This window comes from Geospiza fortis, unplaced genomic scaffold (assembly GCF_000277835.1).
Source record: "Geospiza fortis unplaced genomic scaffold, GeoFor_1.0 scaffold273, whole genome shotgun sequence".
Lineage (NCBI taxonomy): Eukaryota > Metazoa > Chordata > Aves > Passeriformes > Thraupidae > Geospiza > Geospiza fortis.
In genome coordinates this window covers 725,500-748,269 of record NW_005054543.1, presented here as the reverse complement: position 1 = coordinate 748,269, position 22,770 = coordinate 725,500, and the positions used below count along the sequence as shown (strand labels likewise).

Below are 22,770 nucleotides of genomic sequence, written 5' to 3'. Positions count from 1 at the left end.
TCACCCTTCTGTGTCTAGGAAGGGAGCACATCTGGGTGGGTGATGAGAAAATAAATAATATTTGTGGCAAAGGGAATTAACATCTTGGAAATGGTAACATGAATTAAAACTCATTAAGGATTGGAACTCTTTACAAAGATTTAACAGCGTAAATTCTCCCTCCTGAAGCAGTTTTTCACCTTGTGCTTTTTCAGTCAAGCTCCCTCCTCTGCAGATGTCCCTCAGCACTTTTCATTTCAACTGCAATACCAACCATTTTCACAACACTTTGCCTTCTCTCATGGAGTGGTGGTTTTGTGAAGCTGATAAAAATCTGCCTGAAAACCTGGTTGGCGCAGCTGAACCCATTTTGAAGTGTGAACATGGGTGTGTAGAAAGCAATTCGAGTTTAACAAGGCATGAGGCATGAGGGCATGATAGAATATCAGTCGTGATTGTGACCGAAATGAACCCGAGCGGCGCAGAGGATGCAGCTCTGCTGTGCTCACTGGTGTGTGACCTACCTGGACTGAGATCTTCAGCCTCCAGCAGGAGAGAACAGCACTTTAACTGTACAGCTGTGCTGGCCAGCACACAGCACTTCCCTGCCTGATACATTGGAGACGTGGCTTAGGAATTTCAGCTCCTGATTGTTGTGAGATTGCTGTTCACAGCAGAACAAAACCACCCCACCAACCTCACTTACTCTGTTGGATTTCATAATTAGCTTTTCTATGCTCCTACTCTGCTCAACAGACTCCCAGAGTCTGTTGAATTAAAGCAAGTATGCAGTGGGATTTTTATGGATCCCAGGAAAGATCCATTTCTTTGTTGGGTGATGCTGACAAGTCAATTAAATCTTTTTTTTGGGGCTCAAAACATCTGATGCGCAGATCTTGTTATTTCAGCAGTTAATTAGCTCCTTTCCCACTTGTGTCTTCCATCATCCCTTTCTTGTGCTGCTCACACAATGAAATCAGTGAAAATCAGAAATACTTATTTTGCCTCAGTGTTGGGTCTAGAAAGATAATGGCAACACTCGACTCCATCAGTAAACATTCCTTATTGAGCCATTGATTTAACCAATTTTAGACCTGTGCCCTAATCTTCCTCAAGGCAAAAGCTATGATTGTGAGGCTCTCCTTGCCTGAAGGGACTGCTGCACCCCAAAAATTTGGGGACCACAAAGCATAAATGTAAGTGTGCAATTTTCTTGGAGCTCCCTATTTATTGTAAGAGTGGTTTTTCAACAAGTCCTTATTGTTCAGAAGTAGTACAGTACGTGCTTCCAAGCAGTGCCATGATAAATAGGAATACCTGCATGTCCTTTGCTGAAATTTATAGGTGTTTTATAGAAACTGGAAACCCCCATGAACAAATTGTTGCACAAAATTTTGTGTATCCTATTGTCTACTTGAAACAAGTAGATCCACAATTAAAGAAAAAAAAATCTAAATGGATAGTCATATCTATATGCAAAGTGGTAATAGATATGCATATCTATTACCTTTTTCTGTGCCTTTTGAAAATGTAATAAAATGCATAAACTGTGTACTTTCTATATATTTGTTTTTCCTATAGATATGATGTCTTCCACAGCTCCACAATTAAAATTACCTTACTCCCTGTGCCATTAAATGACTGTGGCAGGTTACAACAGCATAATCCTGCATTGAGAGATGGGACTATCCTTATTTCCTTTTCTACTCAGCAACCTCTGGCACTGATGTTCTGAGAAGGTTCATGCTCTGAGAATAAATTCAGGTCCACATACCATGGAGTTAAGATGTAGTCTGTATCATCAATATACATTTATCTTTCTTTTCAATAGATTTTCAGAAGGCCTTTCCCTAGAAGGTACTTTTGCACTCAAAAGGGATCACTGGTTATTGAAATCTGTGCAGCATTTCATTTCCAAGTTCAGGCTGGCCACTTGACCACTCTTGATGGTGATGCTTAACACCTCTGCCCTGGTTTTTGGGCTGTGGTAGAGGTGCAAGATTTAAAAACGCTCTTTACAAACTTTTGTCCAGGCAAAGCTCTCAGGTCCAGGGTAACCTCTTTGTTTCTCACTTACAGCAGACCTATGTTTTGCATAGATTTACAGAAAACACAGGAATGGAGGAGATAGTGCTACAACGAGGGCCAGTTCTCATCACCCTTCATGCCCTCAAGCAGTCATTTACAGTCCTGTCCTTTTGGTTGTTTCTTTTTTTTTGGCCTTGTGCTACAAAGCAGAAATGGGGTCAGGGGAGCAACTTTGATTTTGTGAGAGCAGAAAACTGAGGGTGTTTTCTCAGGGTGCAAAGGAACCTTTCCAGCTGACAAACAGGGTGATAACACAAGTTAATATGTGGGCACCGAGACCTTTCTGACACTGGAAATAAAAGGTGATAATTTCAGTCACTGTGAAAAGTTCATGTGGATACCTTCATCACGTGGGGCAGATTACAGAGTAACCTCTCGCTGCAAACAGCAGCTCTGCCTACCTTGGCTGTGACATAAAGCTCCCAATTAGCACTTAAGGAAAGAGACTTTACAGGCTGCACACTCACCTCGGCTCAGCCCATCTGGTCCCCGAAGGATTCGGCATTCTTCTATCTGGCCGAACGGAGAAAACATCACCCTGATATCATTCTCATTACACTTCTTCGAAACCATTCCTATGAACAATTTTCTGTCTTCCACAGCTAGAAGATAAAAATAATGAATGAGCAAAGGCCATTTCATCTTTTTGCTGTGATCAATGCTTCATTACCACATCAAACCAAGCTCCAGTCATGTGAGTCTGGCTCTGTAACTGAGACAAGTCCTAAGGCAAACACTTTATACTTACAACCTCCCTTCCCCCTTCCTTCCCCACCCCAAATATCTCGTTTTTCTCTCTCTCTGTCTCCTTTTTTTTAGTGGTGCCTGCTGTTTATATAACATATTAATTGGCTGTCTTAGTCACTCTGCATACACCTCCCCTTCACGGCTTCTAAAAGGAAAGTATCCTCTGTTAGAGACACTTTTAAAGATATCTTTGCATAGATTCTAATTCAGATAAATTCCCTCATCCCCCTCATGTGTGAAAGAAATCATGATGGGGTGAGGGTGAAGAAGGGATTGTGCACATAATGATACAAGCTAATGAAAAATATTCCTGAGAAATGTTTTGAGAGCAGCTCCTATCTGAGCTTTCAATTTCAGCCAACTTAATGCACGGCACTGGAAAGGCAGATGTGCAATGACTGCTCTGGAAAAAGAATGCATTAAATTTTTCTGCTGTTTTACTGTTTTTTTTCCAGTGCCACAGCCCTCTGCCCTTCAGGAGGACACAAGACATAATTCAGGACATCACCTGAACACCCTCTGATCCGTAATGATGCTGAATTTGCAAAAAACCACCATGAAAAACATACTTTACCTGAATTATTGGTAGAATATTTTCTGCCTGCACTGTCACCAACACCAGCACAAGCTGGACTGCTGCAGCAGGATGCACACAGTCCTGTTAATCAAGCCCAAATTTACAGGTCTAAAGCTGGGGACTCTTGTCAAAAATGAAAGAGGTCATCAAAACTTAATTCACTCTGGAAAAACTTAAAAATTTTAAGGCACTCACTCATCTATATTAAACCAAAAATCTAAGTGCTTATTATACAGTACATACACCAGTGCTTTCTTCTTCTCTGGAAATGGCATGTAAATCCAATTCCCTGTTAATGAGCAGACTGTCAGGGTTTGTGGGGAAGCAAAGAGGGAAGGAAAGCTTTACTCCGGAGAGTCTGCAGTGCACTTACTTATTTCTATTATTGTGCAAATTATTTTTGTAATGAAGTATTTTCATTTCTGGGCTTACAATAAAAAAAAAAAGAATCCTCCCTTGCTCTCTATGTCTCCTCTATTAGTACGAGTTGTCATATGGAAAAAATTGCAGCTGAGGAAGAAGGAACTGTGTCCATTTTTTCTAGGATTTTATTTCTGTTCTACTTCAATATTTTCAGTGCATTTAATAATTTCAAGAATAACAGGAAGAGGTTCATGTTTATTGATCACAAAAAGCGTTTGAAGTAATTTTCTCCTTAAATCGCTGACTTTAAAAAGTATTTGTAGCTTTTATATAAGCAAGCACCAAACCCATGCATTTTTCAGAGCCCAAAACAGAGACCAGCCCCTGCAATCCCAGCTTCTCACTCTACAAGCTTGCAAGAAAATTGGTGTGAATTTAACACCCGGGGGAAGATGTTTTCTTCAGCAGAGATTCCTCAAGACTGAACATTTTCATTCACACTTTATATTGAGGTTCCACATGCAGGTGAACCCTCCAGAAAGGGTTAAGAAATGATGAATGCATGGGATGAGCCAGTTATATACAGATCAGGAGCTGAATATGCGTGATTGCAAATAAGACCTGCAAGTTGGGATATTTTTATACATATATATATATATATATGTGTGTGTGTGTGTGTGTTATTATGAAGCTTTACATCTGATTCATAATATACAGCTGACCTTGATGCTGCTAAATATTATTTTAAGGGTGGGAAAGCTCAATTACCTTGCTCACAGCTACAAGAGGAGTGCAGGCAGCCACTTCTGCTGGTGGAAGGATGCCTGTAACCTGGCTGCAGACAATTCCTATATTGCCTTGAGCAATCTCTTTGAGGAAGTTCCCTGGCAGCCTGTCCCCTCAACAACAGCCACAGACTGTTGTCTGTGGAACAGGAAAGGTTTTGAGACAAGGGACCCAGCTGGGCTGCCAGGCCTGGGTTTCTCCACACCACAGACTGAGGTCAGGCTGGGTGAAGCCTTGGTGCCAAGCACATTTCCAAGCATTGCCTTCTGCTCAGTGTTATGAACCTCTTATTTTGTGTCTCTGTGTCAGCTAGTACCAACCAGTTTAAATTTGATCTTAGGCTTGAAATAATGTGCAGGTCTACTTTAAGGGTGGCTGAGCTCCAACACTTTTAAATTAGCTGCTGGCTAAGTTGGACAAATGCCTTCCGCAGCATCCCAAAGGAGGTCCCTTGGGTCCTGCTTTGGTGCCAGGACAAAGCCTCAAACCAAAGAGACGCACGTGGAGACTCAAAAGAAATGAGATGTGAACAGAAGGCTTTGTTTTAATTTTCCAAAGAGTAGCAGGCGACAAACTCCCCATCGGCCTCCTTCGGTTTTGGTAGTAAACCTATAAATATGCCATTTAACTAACATGATTTGCAGGTTTGCAGCTTGAGGGTGATTTTATAGTAAATTAAACATCCAGCTCCTGTGTACTGTACATCTTAAAAATGCAGATTTCATGAAGAATGCTCAGAGTACAGAAAACATATTGATATGATGACGTGCTCTGCATTCAGTGCCATTAGTCAGTGCTGATCAGTGTTGAAGCTTAAGAAAATTGCTATTCTTTTTCTGGCTAGAGGCCCAGCATAAAAAACATTTAAAGTGACAATTGTCAAGATCAAAATGACATGTTTTCACTCCATCTGATAGAACATCTGATATTATTAGGCTGAAAGAGTTTTTCCCACACAGAGAAAGGAATACTTTTCCACCTCAATAAGACTGATTTTTAGGAGTTATTTCTGCATTTTTGGTCAGCCACTTCTTTCTTTCTAAAATGAATTCTTACCAGCCACACAGGCAAGGTTTGAGAATCACACAACAGAGTGCAATAAGTGTGGGTCAAATGCTTCTAGAGGTAAACTTCCCTCTGGATCTGTCCCGCCTATGGATTTTCCTGTGTGTTTTGGATTTCTCCCAGGGACTTCAAAATGAGGATTAAACACACCTGACCCAGCAAAGCACTGAGGCTGGGACAAGGGCTCCTGCTTAGGGAAAGGATGGCAGCCTAAACCCATCTAGCCTAACTTCAGTGACCTACAGGTCTGGTCTCAGCTCAGCTGCTTGTCGGAAATGCCAAGAGATCAGCTCCTTCAAAGAGCGACAGGTCTCACCTCTCCCAGCAAGGTGGCAAGGTGCATGACAAGGCATTTCTCCCTTTGTCATGGGAGTCTCTCCCCTGCCACTGAGAGGAGATTACACATTGTTTTTACACTGACTGAGTAGATTGACAGATGCTGTTACCTTCCAGCCAACTCCCAGATCCTGGGCATCATGACAACATGGAGATGTCCTGAGCTCAGCTGCAGGGACATCAGGAATGAATGAGCTCTGAGGGGCTGGACAAAGTTTGGGAGCTGCCAGTGCTTTGGGCAATGAGAGCAGGCAAAGCAAAAGGCTGGGGGAAGGATAACAGTGTGCAAGGGCCAGCACATGTACACATATCTCAAAAGCATTTCACTGCTGCTTGATAACTCTCTCTCCCACCCTTGGGGTAGGTTTCAACAATTCAAAATCCAGAAAAATCAAAACTTTTTTAGCCTGCGTTTGACATCATTATTTCTGAACCTCCCCTATGGGCTTAGTTGAACATTCTGACTATTTTACACCACTCTGAGGGAAGGAAGGAGATGCAACTGTTTGGAAGCAGCAGGTAGGATAGGGTGGCTGAGGGCCCCTCCTTGATGGAGCAGAAGGTCACAGTAAACAAGGCCTGAAGTTCTATTTATAGGAAGGAAAGTGTGAAACCACACAGTTTCTTGATTAACACATTATGGGGTTCACCTTTAATCCATCCCAACACATTACAAATGCAGGCTGGCTGTGCTGCCAGGGCAGTTCAAGTGACACATCCAGCGCTAAGCCCGCTGGATTTGGGCTGGGGTTTGCCAGAATGCAGGAGCACTGCATGAAGAGGTACAGACGCCTGTTTTCAAATGAGCAGAGTTGCTCTTTTAACCCCATCAAGGCTAGCACTGCCATCACTAGCACACGTGCCTGGGCATCGTGTTTGAACCCACAACTCTGCCTTAGCCATCAAAGGTTATTTGAGATCAAATCTGTCTCTGCTGGGAGGGGAACTTATCAAACTGAGCCTCCTGTCTTCTGACAGCACTACATCCAGCTTGCAGAATAACATCCTGAAGGGTCTAATTTTTTAGCTTTACTCAATTTGCTTCAGTAATGAGCATTTCTTGCAGGCTGTATTAGATTGCTTGTGCTAACCCAGGAGGATAAAGGAGTAGAGATTATTTTCTGAATGCTACAAAAGAATTAAACCCTGTAATAATTGTGGGAAATCTCCCTGAAGATTCAACATAACTTTTATTTTCACTCTTCCAAACCCCCAAAATTCTGAAAGATCAAAATTATAACCCTTTATTGTACATTTCTGAGGAGTCCAGTCAGATAAAGAGTGCATTTTCTTCTCAGAAGATGCCTTCTCTTTTGAGCAACTAGATAAATAGTTAATTATTTGTTAATGGTGTGGAGGTTTTGGGATTTTTTTGGGCTTGGTTTTGGTTTTTTACTCCCATATAGAAGGGAAAAGGTGAAATTAGACTTTTTGTCCCTAGCTGTAAGCCTGTGAAAACCCCTTGCATACAATCTGTCAAAGTCACACCTGAATCTGGAGCTGCCTGCATTAATTATCAACTTTTCTATGTGTTAGTGCTAACATATGGCATCTAATTACTACCTCCAATTCGGCAGAGTTGTGCCACTTAGAATTTCAAAATTATTTTTTATATTTTCCACTAATGAAATAAATAAAAATAAATTTTAAGATTACTCAGCTACCCTCCTCCCTACTTTATTTTTTAAATGGAGAATTTTGTCATTTTCCCTGAAGCAGCGATGCTTTGATCCATTTAAGAGCATACTGTCTGCAGGATATGTGCCTGAAAGTATTGACTGTGTTCAAATCCAGATCCAAGACATTTAAGCATTTGCAAATTGTAGGATGTTAATGGCCACAGACAACTTAGAGTCAAGCAGGTGTTTGTAAATTTTTCAGCATTAGACTGGAGGAACGCCCTTTGTTTGAAAAAGGTAAAATGTCCTTAAAAGGATAAATACTGTGAGTGATTAATCTAGTAATGGTGGAGCCTTCAAAATTGAAAACATGCTTTTTGGCAGAAAATCCTTAACCAAAACTTTCTAGATGGGTTAAAACAACCTGCACAAAGGTGATCAGACCAGGACACAGTACAAAATTCATCATCTGCAAATCTTCAAGAGATGTTCTGTTTTTCAAGAGTAAGAAGCTTTTCAGAATCTCCCTGGGCAGACAAATTAATTAAATCTGAGGGCAAGTCTTGCCCCGCCAACTCTAGGTGCTAAAAACTTGGTGGAAGAGATCAAGATTTGCTTCATCTACATGAGCAGAGAAATGACTTAGACACATTGTAGGCAGGGAATGAACCACTGGAATGGGTTGCCCAGAGGAGCTGTGGATGCCCCAGCCCTGGAAGTGTTCATGGCCAGGTTGGATGGGGCTCTGAGCAACCTGGTCCAGATGTGCTGGAGGTGTCCCTTCCATACCCATCTCCCAGTTTCCATGAGGTGAGCTTGGCCTCTGGTATCAAGAGACAGATTCCTCAGATGACCCAGACATCTAAGGGCAGGAACAGTGATGGAAAAGGAGGAGCATTTCATCCTGGGAGTCTCCGGCTTGGATGCTCATTCAAAGCTTTTTCACAGGGGACTCAATATGGGGAGGGGGCATTTAATCACACAGTAAATACTGTTCTTTGAAAACCTCTGTAAATTGAATGAGAGGACCTGTCATTTCTCCCTATGGAACTTGAACAGGTCTATCAATTCACGAACAAGCTCAGAAGAATTGCAGAGTGTTCAACTTGTCCTACACATCTTTCCACAAGAAATTTTTGACCAAGAAAATTTCTTAAACCTCTTTGCAAACTGAGAAACACCACTTTACCCATACAATCCACTGGGGTCCTCCCATGACTCAGAAATCAAAGAGACTCGAGTATTCCTCAAAAGATCCACCAGCACAGATCAGGAAAACCAAGATGCCTTGGCATGTCTTTTTTCTTTTCCCCTTTGAACTTACCAATCTGGTTGAAGAGGTACAGTTTACAGTTTGCTGTTGGCATGGATAATATACCTCCTCAGATGGATAGCCTGAAGCATATGGGAAACATGTGCCAAACAAACCTCCACATCCCCCACACTGTTGTTTTTTCTCTTTCTTGATCTCCAAGCTGCTGGCAAACTGTCACCCACTCCATGAACCCCATGCCTACGCCCTGCCTTTCTGAGGAGCTGTACCATTATTACCATCATCGTGGTATTAGTTTGCCTTCTGTTTCCCCAGTTGATTAAAAAAAAAAAATAGTTCACCACCCCTGAACATGCCTATCAAAAGTTCCCACACCCTTCAGGAATCTAAATTTAAAAAGGTGTTTAATTTGACAGTTGGAACCCCTGAACCAACAATTTGTTTTTCCCCAAAAATACAAAGAAAGGCAAGAAAAAAAAAAGGTGAAAAACTCAATCCTAGTAATTTTTATGCGTGGAATAGATGCCAGAAAATAAGAGAGTATTCCCACAGTGCAAACAGGAGTTTCATGCAGATAACCCTAGACTAACAGCAGCAGCCAGGAGCCAACCTACCCTGCTTTCCAAGCAGGCACTACTTGCAGAGAAGGACAGAATTTGCACAATTCCCCACAGTGTTTTTCCAATATGTTCAATCTCCTTTAGAAAGAAACACTTCAAGCAACGAACAAGTAATTCACTGGGAGTCAATTTTGGCCCATTGCCTCTTATTTTTCTAATTTGCCAAGAAAATTGAGGTGAAATTTGTCTTTGAAAGAAGAACCCATGGAGGCCATACTTAGTTCAAGCCAGCATTCCTGTGCCTAAGGGATAATTGTGCCACTGCTAGCAGTAAATACCAGGGACTGGAGTCTGGATTCCAACAGCAACTTTCTCCTTGACCACAGTGGGGCCTGAAAACTTCAGTCCTTCTGCCCATCCAGGTGCCTTGGCCTCTATTCTGAGCACTCAAAGACAGCAAGAAATCACTGCTAAAAATCTTTGGGAAAATATTCTTCACCCAGAGGGTGGCTGGGCAGTGGAACAGGCTCCCCAGAGCAGTGGTCAAAGCACCAGACTGACAGAGGTCGAGGAGCATTTTGAGATGGGATTTTTGGGATTGTCCTGTGGAGGGCCAGGAATTGGACTTTGAGAATCCTCGTGGATGGATATCTATCCTTTCCAACTCAGGATAGTCAGTGATTCTAAGATTCCAACCTGAGAGAGAGAGAACTCTCCCTCCCATACAAATGGGTGACGGTTCATATTTCCTGTGCTCACGGCCACTTTTGTTTGGAAAGTTGTCATAATGGGAAACCTAGCATAATGTGAAGTTTTAATTTCCTTCCAAACTTCATAATCCTTGGAGAAGCCTGAAAAAGGGATGCACTACAATTAGCAAAAAAAGAAGCCTTAAAAAAGCCTTGCGGAGAGATTTAGAGCCCAATCATAATTTACATTTGCAGGTATGTAGATCTCTAAGTGCACGGCTTCTGCCCTGATTACTAATTAATGAGGTGCAAAGATGCCTGTTGGAGGAACCAGCTCTGATTATGTGGGCCTTAAGGGAAAATGAAGCTCTTGCAATCTAAGAAGGCAGATGATATCTTTAACATATATTTTAGAAAATTACAGGAACAAATCAAGGGGCAAAATATACACGTATATATTTTTAAAGAATCACACGCTGCCAAGTTGCACTACCATTCGATTATCTTATTTCCCTGAATATATAAACCTGGCATGTTTAATAGATTTACCTTGCCATCTATTTTGCATGTCATATACATCCACTTAAGGCGGTACCCTAGTATTCCAAATGGATATTACTGTCTTTATAGCATTCATTTTTCAATCGTTTTGAGGAATAAGTATACAGAGAGCTCCAAAGTGGGTCTCCCAGCTCATAATGAAGCATATGATTAAACCTTAATTTGGCTCAGATTCAGAATGGCATCATTCTGTAAAAAGGTGCTTTTGGCAAATGTTTAAGGCCGATCATGTACTTACATAATTTGTTAACACAGGTATGCCTTTTTGTTTCTTTTACTTTAAATTTTCAGCATCAACATTTTATCTCCATCTTAGCAATCTCAGGTGCTCCCACAATACCTCACTGTTAGGAGAACCCAAGGGAAGGATGTATGCAGTGAGGTAGGTCATGACATACAGCAGGTACAAGGAAGACCCTTTTTTGAGGACATTTCCTTCCTTCTTTAAAGCAGAAGATAAAAGGGAGTTCAGAGCAGCTCAACACCTTCCCAGCATGTCAGGTATAGGGAAACTGCATATTATTTTCACCACAAAAGGACTAAAGCAAAAACTGTCACAATGTCGTGCTTACTTCAGTTTAGAGAAAGACACAATTAAGTAAAAATAAATTGAACACATACCATTTGACTTTTCACTATCTGCAGGTTTCATCTGAATAGGATGATGCATCTAAAAACAAAAATGAAAGAGAGTAAGGCAGGTTGGATAGTCATAAAAAATCAAGAGTGATGTTTTTAATGAAGGGCTAAAAAGAGACACAATTTAATATTAAACATGTTGAAATTATTTCAATTCAGAATAACACTGTATTATAGGCTTATAAGAAAAAATAAAATGGTAAAGGAGTATTTTATAATGAGGAAGTTTAAAAAAAAAGATCATTGGGCCCATAGGACTCATATAAATCTTTAATTTGCTGTATCTAGTTTCAGAAGACCTCTAAAGTTACAGCCCTCATTAGTTTATGGCATGCTTGGTTTCTGTTTTACCAACTTTTTTTCCTTGAGCTCAACCACTGCCAAAACCAAGATGTAATTTTCAAGTAATTTAAGAACTAGCAAGCATTTCAAATGTACTCAGAGGAGTTCAGTTTGACAAATGAACTTTGCTTGTAATTAAAAAAAAACTGTGCTCATTCTTTTAGGACTGAGGAAGAAGAGATCTTGATTCCTAAAATAGCTTCCTATAATTGTTTAGTATCTCATAATTTTTGTTTTAGAATCCATTACACATTCATTCATAAAGCTTCCACCACAACACATAACAATTCTGGCTTCCATAAAAATTCCAAATCCTTTTTCCTTTTCAATCTCTTCCTCCGTTCACGTCCCTCTTACTGCAAAGGAAACCAACTCCTGTCTGCTGAACATTTCTGTGCTGATTCTGTGCTGAACATCCCACCTTGGCACACTTGGGCTGCTGCGTCCTCAGCTTTCTCTACTAAATGATACTGCTCCCACACTGAATTGTTAATAGCTCCAATAAAATTTCCACAAATGCTGTTTTTGTTCTTTCAGGAATAATAACACCACAGCACTTGAGCTCCCTCATGATCAGAGTTTTCTGCAGGACATTGGTGATAGCCAGGCCTGTGGCCACTGTGGTGTGTTCAGGGAAATTTTATTACAGCTTCTCAAAGGCCTCCAGAACTGACCTCACATTGAGATTCAATGTGGGAGATGTTTAAGCTTGAAAAAAAAACCCCATTTTAATTTTCTTTCCTGGACTCAGCATAGTTACATTTGACTGCACAAACCTTCCAGCAGCAGCAGGGCCACTGCCTTTTCTCTCCTCAGCAATTCCTTACCAATTCAGGTGAACAGGTGAAAAAATGTATGCTTTTTCTACTTTTCTATCATTTTTCAGTGCAGCACAGCTGCGTATTGCCTGAAAATGTCAGAAGCAATTCCATTTTCCTAATAAAACATTGTTATGACAAACTCCGGGAAACAAAAACAGCTGAGCAGGAGAGAACATCCATGCCCCCCTATCAAATATGCTTTCAAAGCTACACAGAAACCCACATCTGCATTGCTTTTGGTGAAGTAACTTAACCACTGGGGCAAACATTGCTGGATTCTTCAGAAAATATAAAATATTGCTGCGAATGTTTCTGTTAGATTTATTCAAAGTCCAGAACGCTCCCTGGCCTTGCAAATCATTGTATTCCTTGTGCTGCTTGCACAACTCCCCCGTGTGTCCTAAGGAAAGGCAAAGCCACAAGGTAGATGTAGCTGTCAGGATGCATAAATTTTCTTCAGTTTTAACAATTCTGCTCTCTTTAAATCATTTGTTTCGTAAATGGACTTTAATAGCCCAGCACTTGCCTGCTACCACTCTTATTAGATCAGTTTTATAGAAAAAAGGGAAGTTCTATCGTTCTCTGTCTTCTTTACTGCTTAAGGTTTTTCCTGACATCAAGGGCATCTCCTGGGCACTGCAGGAGACTTAAAATTTGTAGGAATGTGAGGCAGCATGTCCACTCAGCAAGCGAAAACAGAAAGAAGAAAAAAGGGTGTAACTTGCTCCACAAGGCTGTTGCAGGTTACTGAGGACTCTGAGGAGCAATGGAGTGGTGAGAAAATAGAGGAAAGAAAGATAAGTATTGAAAATTCACAAATATGCAGGATATAAGAGAAAAACCCAGCCCAATTTCAGGCCTTTTGTAGACAGGGAATCAATTGCACTTACAGATGTGTTTATGTGCTCCTAAGAGGAGATATTTTGAATAAAGGCAATTCCAACAACATAAAAAACATCTCACTTTTCAAACTGCCCACACCAGAGAAACCAAATTTAGACCAAATTCACATGAAGAAGTTATTTTTGCAGCCCATGGTCAGAACACAAAGATCAGTGTCACTTGACAAGCACATTTACTGCATATCCAAAGTCATCCTCTTCACTCACACATCATTACCCCAAGTTCATTAACTCAGTAATCTGGTACATTCACAAACCAAGAGGCAAGATTTAACATGATGCTTCAAATAGGTTTTGACTTGATTTCAGAAGTTCCTGCTAAAAACTCATGGTCCTCTTCACACCATCAGGCTGAATTTGGGAGTGATGCCATTGTGCTTAAAATTATATTGGTGCAAAACCAATAAAAGATCCAGCTCAGGCCTGGAGAGTTTAAACTGCAGAACACCCCCAGAACAAATGGATGTGATACACAAACCTGGCTTCAGCAAAGAGGAGAGTGGAAAAATACCTTACTGACAGTTTCCTAACATGAGAGGGCTCATGTTGAAGCTTGTTTAACCCTGACCATCACCAATTGATACGTTAACAACCTTTAACACTAGATTCAATAAAACATGCCATTTATAACCTGAAATGGGTTTTACAGAGTCACTGGTTCGCATCTCATTATTAAACTCATTGCTGACCTCTAGAGACAACTGCCGTGACAATACATATTATAAGCTCTCTACCCATAAAATATTTAAAGGTAGGTGTAAAAAAGAAAAGAAAAGAATGACTCTCAAAGAAGTGTGTAGTGAATAAGAAAATTAAAGGGGCAGAGACAAAAGTTAAATAGGTACTATCCTTTCACTCTACAATGAGCAAAAGACAAAATAATCTGTACGTTTTGTATCTCCCCTGTATAACTGCAGGCTATAAAACAATAAAATAGCTGTGCTTTCTCAGGCCCTCCAAAAGATTACAGATGATATAAAACTGTTTCAAATTAGATGCCACTCACTAGAATCATGTCATCTACAGAAATGAAGGATTTCCCATCTTATCAGGAAGCTGTTATTGTAACTATACATCACTTATGGATCTCAAGGTAAGTGATTTCTCAGTATGTCATGTTGTCACACAGAACAACAGGAAACATTTCCTTCTTTTCTTGGAGAAAGCTTTGCTTATGAAAATACAGTATTTATGAATGCACACTTACAATTAATAAAGAGGCAAGAACAAGAAAAATAACCTCAGCAAGTAATTTATTACCTTGAACATCATCTTGTGCTCAGCACACACAGTAAAAGAGAACAACACAGCACTCAGGCAAGTTCTTTCTGAGCATGGCCAGCTTCCCCTGGCAAGCACTGTGCATGGGGATATCAAACCCAGGCTGGAGTATGGGGCTGTGAGGAGCAACTTCTCCTCATCAGTATTACAGAGAGTTCTACTGAACACACTTGTGCAGCAAGCAGGGCATGACCTGCCCTTCTACAGGTGCTCTGTGTCCATCCCAAAACACACCATGCCAATGTTTTACAGCTGAGAGCAGGCAAATGCCTGCTGCCCAAGGTTGCCATTGCCTTGTGGCAGTGCTGGCAGCAAAGTGGGGGCTTCACTGCTGCTTGTGCTGTCACAGAGGCCACCCAAAGCCCAGGGCCAGGAATGTCACTGCCTCTCCTTGGGCGCATCCCAAGCAGGGGTACTGAGACAGTCCGTGGGAATCAAAAAGGCAAAGAAACAGTTGTCAAACATGCAACCCTGAAAATCCCCCTGAAATTAATGAGAATCTGGCTGCTGGCTATGTCCGGGACAGCAGCAGGACCATGCCAAGGCCTAGAATTACAATGGAACAGTTACATCTTTCTCCCCTCCTTCTTTTTCCTGAGTACATCTTGCTGTATGTAAACATAACATCATTAGAGAAAAAAACACAGCAAAGCAACCGAATACATCTCAAAGGCATGTCACCTCTCCAGCTTTAGAGGCTCAAAGTCATCTTTTCAACAAAAATAGCAGTACCTATTTACATTCTTGTCAAAGCCATGTGACATCTGCATGGGAGAAAACAAGCCGGCTAAGAGTCTATTTCTGGCAAAAATATTGCAAGGAAATTAGATTAACCTGGGTGGAATTCTATCTGGGAATTTGGAGTCTGTCGTGGTGATTAAGTCATCATTTCTGTCAGATTACTCTAATCGGCTGTCAAATACGATTCCACAACCCCATCTGTAACTTGGCATCCTCGTTATTCAGTCGATGTTACCTTCTGTATACAAAACAAACACCAAACAAGGAGTTGTGTGCAGTCTAGCATTTAGCAGAGTCATTAGCTGTGATTACTATTGTGTGGTTGCACGTTGCACCAGGCGATCAGCTCCTGGTTTGTTTTGTTTAGTCAGGGGATGCTTCAAATCAGGTGTAATCTTAAGCCTGAGGTGTCAGGGGTGAATGGGTAAGAACTGTCTCCAGGCACGGGTGAGCATGGGGTTGGCACATTCCAAGTCACCACTGCATCAACAGCAACTGCTTAAATCACATTTCAGAGCTGTCAATATATTTGCTGGAAAGGCTTTTGGACACCTGCTTTCCATCAGTTTTCTGAAGAGAAATGGGCATTCAGATATTCTGGGTAGGCTAAAGACTTCCTGCGAGCAGCAATTTCTGTGAGTGAAGCAAGGTTTGTAGGAGGAGGCAGTTGGCACTGGAAATGGTCTGTATTGGCTGCTTTAAGATGTTACACATCAGTATGTCAGTCTTACACAGGACTTTGGTGATTAAAAGCAGGAGATGCCTTTCAGTGAAGATGAAGGAGCTGATGGGCTCATTTTGCTGCAGCTGTGTTGAGTCTGTGAAATTTGGATATCCTCAGCATCTCTGAAATTCTGGCCACCTAGACTGAAAAATCTTTTTTTTTTAATAGTCCATTGCAAAAGCACCTTCATACATCTGTTAGCAGCTTTTATTGTCCATTCCTGCCACTGTGGATGCACATGCCTTGCTCCTGTTACTTCTCATGCCTCAAGGAAGGAAAACCTCTTGGCAAGAAGGGGTTCTGAATGCACATCAGACCTGCCTGCACCTTCACCCAGCTCAGGATGGCAGTCAAAGACCATCTCCTCAAAGTCCTCTAAAGTTAAGCAGAATGTGACTTTTCACCATCAGAGTTGAGGGACTGAGTGTGCAGAATGTTGTCTATGACTCCTCACTCCTTACCACTCCTGTATTAATTTTTCTATAATCTTTTAAAGCCACCAGCAAACTTCTAGAGCTGTTAGCCCTTTTCAGACCTGTCTCCTTCCTCCCTTCCCTGTCATCTGCCTTGGCTAGAAGTTTCTAGCCATGAGCCAACTCAGTTTGTCCCTTACCTGTCACCCTCACAGACCACATCACAGAGAAACACCACACAAAATGGAGCTAAACCTCCCCCCAGGCAAAGGGTAAATTTGAAGATCTCAGGTTACTTGGGTAACAACCAAACCAAACAAAAAGCAATAGGATTAAATGATGACAGCCTGCATGTATCTTGTCATTTCTAGCACTTTGGGACTTGCTTCTTGCTAGCATTAATCACTGTTGAAGCCAAATGGGACTTCAGTATTTTCTACATCTCAGAACTGTAAAATGTCAAGAGAGAATGTGGGATAGAGAAGAAGAGACATTAGACCTTAATTAAACCCTAATTTTCTTTTTGGGTGAAGGATTATAAATTCTGAGACTTTGGGAATCAATAGGAAAATTGAAGAGGAAGGAAATATTAAAGGGAGCAGCAGAGACAGGCTAAAGGCTCAGAAGAAAAGCATCTGAACAGGTACCAGCATGGAAAGCAGTGTGAAAAAATTATATTCTTTGCCTAACTCTGGTCTGGAAATTAATTCAAAGCTTTCTCCAAACTTCTGATCCAATTAGTGAGTGCAATTTAATTAGACCAGTAGTCCAAGGAAAAAACAAGACCAACCAGGTTTCTGAGAACCTCTGCTGAGTCTGGAAGTCAGGAGGGAATGTATTGACCTACCAGACAATTGGGGGAAGAAGAGAAAATACTCCATAAGCACCAGAGAATTAAATGATTTTCAGTGTCTTTAGAGACCATTGCTTTTCTGGACTATTATGTGCAGATACCTCTATACCCCCCTCCCCACCCCTCATTTCAGCTTTTAGCTCCCCAGTTTTTCCATAGGATCTTTCAGAGGAGCTCTTGAATGCTCATTTCTCATATCATTTCATTGCCAGCTGGTTTTGCTTTTTTAAACCCTTGTGACTCACAAGTAATATGAGTTTCCCAGAAGTGAAGGAGGTGTATTTTCCTATCGAAAAGAACTGTTTAGAATGACTCCTCTAGGGTCAAACTAACTTGAATTACGCAGTCAATATCTGGCTAGCGCTTCGGGAACTTCTCTGGGAACTGGGGATAATCTCCAAGGCCAAATAAATACTAGTGAATAAAAGAGGCAAAGGACTGCTCTCTGGATCTTAAAATAAGTGGTGTGGCACAGCTTGCATTTGCACAGCTATACTCCTCCTTCCACTCCAAACAGGATATCCTTGTCCACACTGTCCAGTGGGAACAGTGTGTAGCCCATGTTATTTCCCCAAAACATGCCCACACACCAGGCAGGGAAGTGCTAACCAGCACCATGGTCCTGCTGGCTTCACCAGCACAGGCAGAGCTTTGGATTCCCAGTATTGGTTGAAGTCATTCACCTTCGCTTATTCACAGATAAAAGGAGGAAAAATGTGCATTTATCACTTAGATTCTCACAAATAAATGTAAAGCAGTTGCTGTAACTGCCTGAGAGATGGCATAGCTAGAAGATTGTTTGCTGTCATCCTTTCATAAATCCCAGTTTAAGGGATTAAAGCTGTGTTAGGCATTCATACAATTTTAGTAGTATAAGAATGTGATCTGTTACTTGGCCTCCTAAATTACTGTCACACATATATACATGCTTTTTTTGGAGAGAGAGAGAGAGGGAGAGGGAGGGAAGGAAGAAGGAAGAGAGAGAAGCAAGAGAAAATGAATATTGCTGGTGGGTGCCAAATATAGTTCATGCGGTAACGCATAACATCATTATTTTCTATTTAGAGCACAGAAACAAGCATATAGCTTGCTTAAAACAAGTTGTTTTACCGGAGAACACTAAAACCACTGAAATTCAATGGCTTTTGGAAGCTTTCCAACTCAGTTATTTGCAAGCCACTACACTCTGTGGTTTAAATTCAAGTTAAATTAAACATTAGTTAGGGAGACTAAAAACAACTCTGCGCTTTAAAATAATAACAAAATATGATTATTATTATTATAATCAATAATTCTTCATCTAGTGATCCCTTGCACAGTCACCCCCACATCCTGCTGTTCCTCCCATACATTTACTAATTAGGCTGTAGCACTCAGTCTCTTTTAAATGTTGTACCCTCATATAGAAATTAAAAAGTTGGCTGTCTTAGAAGTGACCACTTCCTAGTGTACAAACAGCTACTGTTGCTCTTTTAGCAGTTCTTCTCCATTTATTTAATTCCTTAATTTCTTACCTCCTACACAAATGGCAACAACTTCAGGGCACAGGCAAGCCAAATGAAGTGGAGATAAAGAAGGGGAGGTATGGCCAAAAATTGTCTCTTCAAAATCACACAGAAAGCAAAGTTATTAACTATCTTTTCTTCAAACAAATGAGCCTTTACAGAACCTATTCAATCCTAAAAATAGACATTAAGTGGGATTCTATAACTTGTTGGGAATAATGCCTTGGGGATATTTTGCATCATCCATGCTTAAAAAGCAAACCCATTAGACATCTGAGCAAAACATCAGATATTATTTTAACAGCAAGAGCTATCCATCTCATCGGCAGCAGCAATAACTTCTGTTGACATTTTGCCAATTGAAGTTTGCGTGTCAACAGGGTGGGGAGATAACTGAAGTCTCCCTGTGACATTAATTGGCTGGGTTTTACCTCCCAAGGATTGCCCTGAAATCCAAGGTGATTGCAGGGGGCAAAAACCTCTGCCCAGGTTTGTGAGTGGAAAATGGAGCGCGGCTCGGCGGCGCCTTGCCCAGCGCCATGCAGGGAAGCTTGGCATGGCCTGGAATGAGGATCCAGGGGGAGGGAGCTGAGCTGTCCGCACTGCACCAGAGCCCGAGCTCCTCACGCTCTAATTGATTCCTCTCCCAACACCCCTGCCAGGTACTCACTGCTGCTGTCTCCCTGCAGCAGAAAGGAAGAAGGTGGGGAAAAGGCAGAGAGGCTCCATGTGATGCACCTGGAGTTATGCCACCACCAAAGCCAAAATCTTGTCATTTTATCATCAGGTGTAGCTAAGACATTATTTAGCAGGTGTACTCCACACAAGCAGTGTTATTTTTACAATATTACTCCCTGGCAACCCATTTGAGAGGTGACATAAAACCTGAAGCAGTGATCCAGGGCTGCTGGAGGAACCAAATGCCATCCAAGCTGTTGTGGCTTTGGGATGTCAGCTCATAACTAATGCAGCCTTGTTGTGCATTGGGTGGATTTGGCCAGCATGACCTAAGATGGCAGGACTCAATTCCCAGCATGACACAAGCCTTCCAGTCAGTGTCCCACTGGATATGACTCAAGTGTTCTGAAGATGTACTTTCTTCCATCTCCCCAGTTGGGCGTTTGTTTCCAGAAGTCAACAGGCGGTTGAGACTTTAAAGGGAGAACTTTCCCTTCAAATCTAAGAACACCTCCTCCCCCCATATTAGTATTTGGAAAACAGGCCCAGAGCAAAGCCAAAACATACTACCTATTAAGTCATCCTCCACGTAAAATCTTCCCATGGGAATGACAGAGGTCCCTCAACCATCTTAAAAGGGGAAGGCAGCAAAGCAGAGACATTCTTGCTTGAGTGGTCTGCAAAGGCAGATTTCACTTTTTTCCCAGATTCCCCACTTAGGGAGCACTGACTCCTGAGAGCGTATTAGGGGAATTTTGCCCTTCTCAGAATCTGTGAAAGCTAGAGAAGAAGTCCCCATTTTAAAAAAGACCTTTCCTGCTGCCAAATGAAAATATTCAAGTAGCTCAGTCTGCGGTCACCATTTTAGGGTGCTAATGCTCAAGCCTGGTCCACAGGAAACCCCTCCCTTTCTACATAAATCCCTCTGATTCCACATCACCTTCTAGGATAATTTTTAGAAATTTGTTAAGAAAACAAAGCAATCATCTACCCTGTCCTTCTTCTTCCCTAAAAACCCAGTCCCAACCTAAAAAAAAAAAACTTTTCTTTCAGACTACCAATGACTGTGAAGAAATTTAGTTTAAATCATAGGTTTTTAAAAACATGCAATAGCTTTTGTAATGCAAAAGACAAGCTCGGTTCTGAGAGAGGCCAAAGCGACTAGGATATAAAATGCCTGTTTTGCAGGAGTTTTATTTAAAGACTTACTCTGTTCTGTGTTTGCTTGTTGTCCTCTGTGAACTATGCTCTGGGAAAACACCATGTGATTATTCTCATCAATATCCTCTACCTTTGCCAAGCTGGAATTCAGGAGATAACCCTTTAAAAGGAATGACTAGCGACAGCAACATTTCAGAAAGGCAAGAAAGCATAGTCAGGGGATCCTCTATTTCTTTCACAGTGTTATCTCATCTCCACTTATCTTCTTAATTTTTTACTTTCACTCAATAAGAGTGAAACCAGCCTTAGCCACTCCCCCAGTTTCACATCACAGATCTTTCTGTTCATTTGCTAAGTGGATCTTCTGCCTGGCTCTTTCTGCAGCATGGAAGGTCACCTTGATTCAACAACGCTCTTGGGCTCATCTTCTGACAGAAACTAGAGTCTATTATTTTGTACAAAACTCAAATTCTAGGCTATGGGATTTTTTTAATGTAAAGCTTTTTTAAAGTTCTGTTGGAAAGCTCTCCTATTTGCATTACAATGTACCAGCAAGAACATCTTATAGCTAAAAAGTGTGATTGAGGTAAGTCTAAAATAAGTCCCAAAAGCATCAAAATTATAAAATTTATTGAAATTCTACCTTTTAAATTAGAGCAAAGGGTACAATATATAGAAAAAAATGGCCCTGATGATGTGGGGCTGCTGCCATTTTCACTTTTCACTTAGCAAAGGTACAGAGAAGTTCTGAGTCCAGAATACATATCTTGATTCACAATTCCCTCCTCCCCAGAAGGCAGACAGGCAGTCAAACTCCTCTCTGTTACCAAACACAGACCAATCCAGATTTCTTCAAAGGCCAGATGTGAGCCCCAAACTACTTGTCAACATGCATGCCTCTAAATATTGCAGGGAATAGCCAAAGCATTCAGGTAGAAAAGAGGTTTTGAGTTAAGATGTCAAAAATCCTCCTCTCCTGACTGAGATCAGCTGGGGTAAGTAGTACAGTTTTATTGTTGAACCAGCGGAGCCATAATATTTTACGCCAAATGAGGATATGGCTCATAAATTCTATTTAAGCTCTCCATGAGCTGAAGTTACAGGAATTTTCCACGACTATCCAGTATCAGCATCCAGACTCTCAGTGTTATGCCAATAGTCTGCCCTGGCAAAATAATCTGGAGAGAGAATGAAAAAGATAGCTTGATATTCCATCCATCTATGAAAACAGAACAATACTGCCACAAGTCTCCAGCCACAAGCACACACAAATACACACTGTCCACACAAAAATATGAATGTCTAGCTGTGTACACATACAGTTGCAAACACCAGTAAGAGTCACGTTGAACAACCATATTATTTTTAACCACCCTTCGTATGAACTCATTCTCTTTAATTTTTTAGCATCTCTGTAGCTAATGTACTCTGCCAGTGCCTTCTTTGTGGTAAGGAAAGTGGTTTATATTCAAACTAAACAAGCACTATATATTTATAATGCTAATCTTCAGGAATTCTAATGCATTTGAATATTTCTGTCAGTAGGTGTTTTGGAAAGTGAAACAATCAAAAAATAAATGGACAATATTAGCAGAAACATATATTTTTGAAGAATGAGTCCAGTTCCAGCTGGCTGTGGCGTTTGGACCAAGCTGTGATTAAGATTTCATTAGTAAACGGGATAATGCTAGGAAAAGTAAAGCCAAAATCAACCTGCCTCCACCCATCTGCAAAGCGCCAAACCAGCATCTGATCCCAAGCATGAACCTTAATGCCTGTGTCCAGAGACTGGGCCCCTTGATTCTTTTGAAAAAAAAAAAAAAAAAAAGCAACAGTGCTTCATTTAGTGTCTACAAGCATCAGTATGTGAAAACTTGTCTTCTTTTACTTATTCTTTACTGCTACTGTACTCAATTAGAAGCGTTCTCTGTCTATGCCCCGTGAGTAACATCTTTATGTGCAACTCACCTAAAGGTCAAGGAAATCTCTTTGCAGGGATGGCTTCAGGTGGAACAGCTGCAGGCCACAGAGAACTACCAGGAAGGTCCTCTGATAAAACCAACAGAG

At 41.2% G+C, this 22,770-nt stretch overlaps 1 protein-coding gene across 10 annotated transcripts in view; it reads right to left on the bottom strand.

Moving 5' to 3' along the window:
- Window positions 1-22,770, bottom strand: part of CELF2 (CUGBP Elav-like family member 2) — a 545,200-nt gene that overhangs the window by 61,411 nt on the left and 461,019 nt on the right. For 9 of the 10 annotated variants that reach the window (XM_031063925.1, XM_031063923.1, XM_031063924.1 and 6 more), the window contains 2 exons: window positions 11,265-11,313; window positions 2,535-2,669 (listed from right to left, as the gene is read on the bottom strand). In XM_031063925.1, coding sequence (XP_030919785.1) covers window positions 2,535-2,669; window positions 11,265-11,313 — 184 coding nt within the window. Of the gene's footprint in view, window positions 1-2,534; window positions 2,670-11,264; window positions 11,314-22,770 lie in introns of those variants that run through there. The other variant, XM_031063927.1, reaches the window with a different exon arrangement.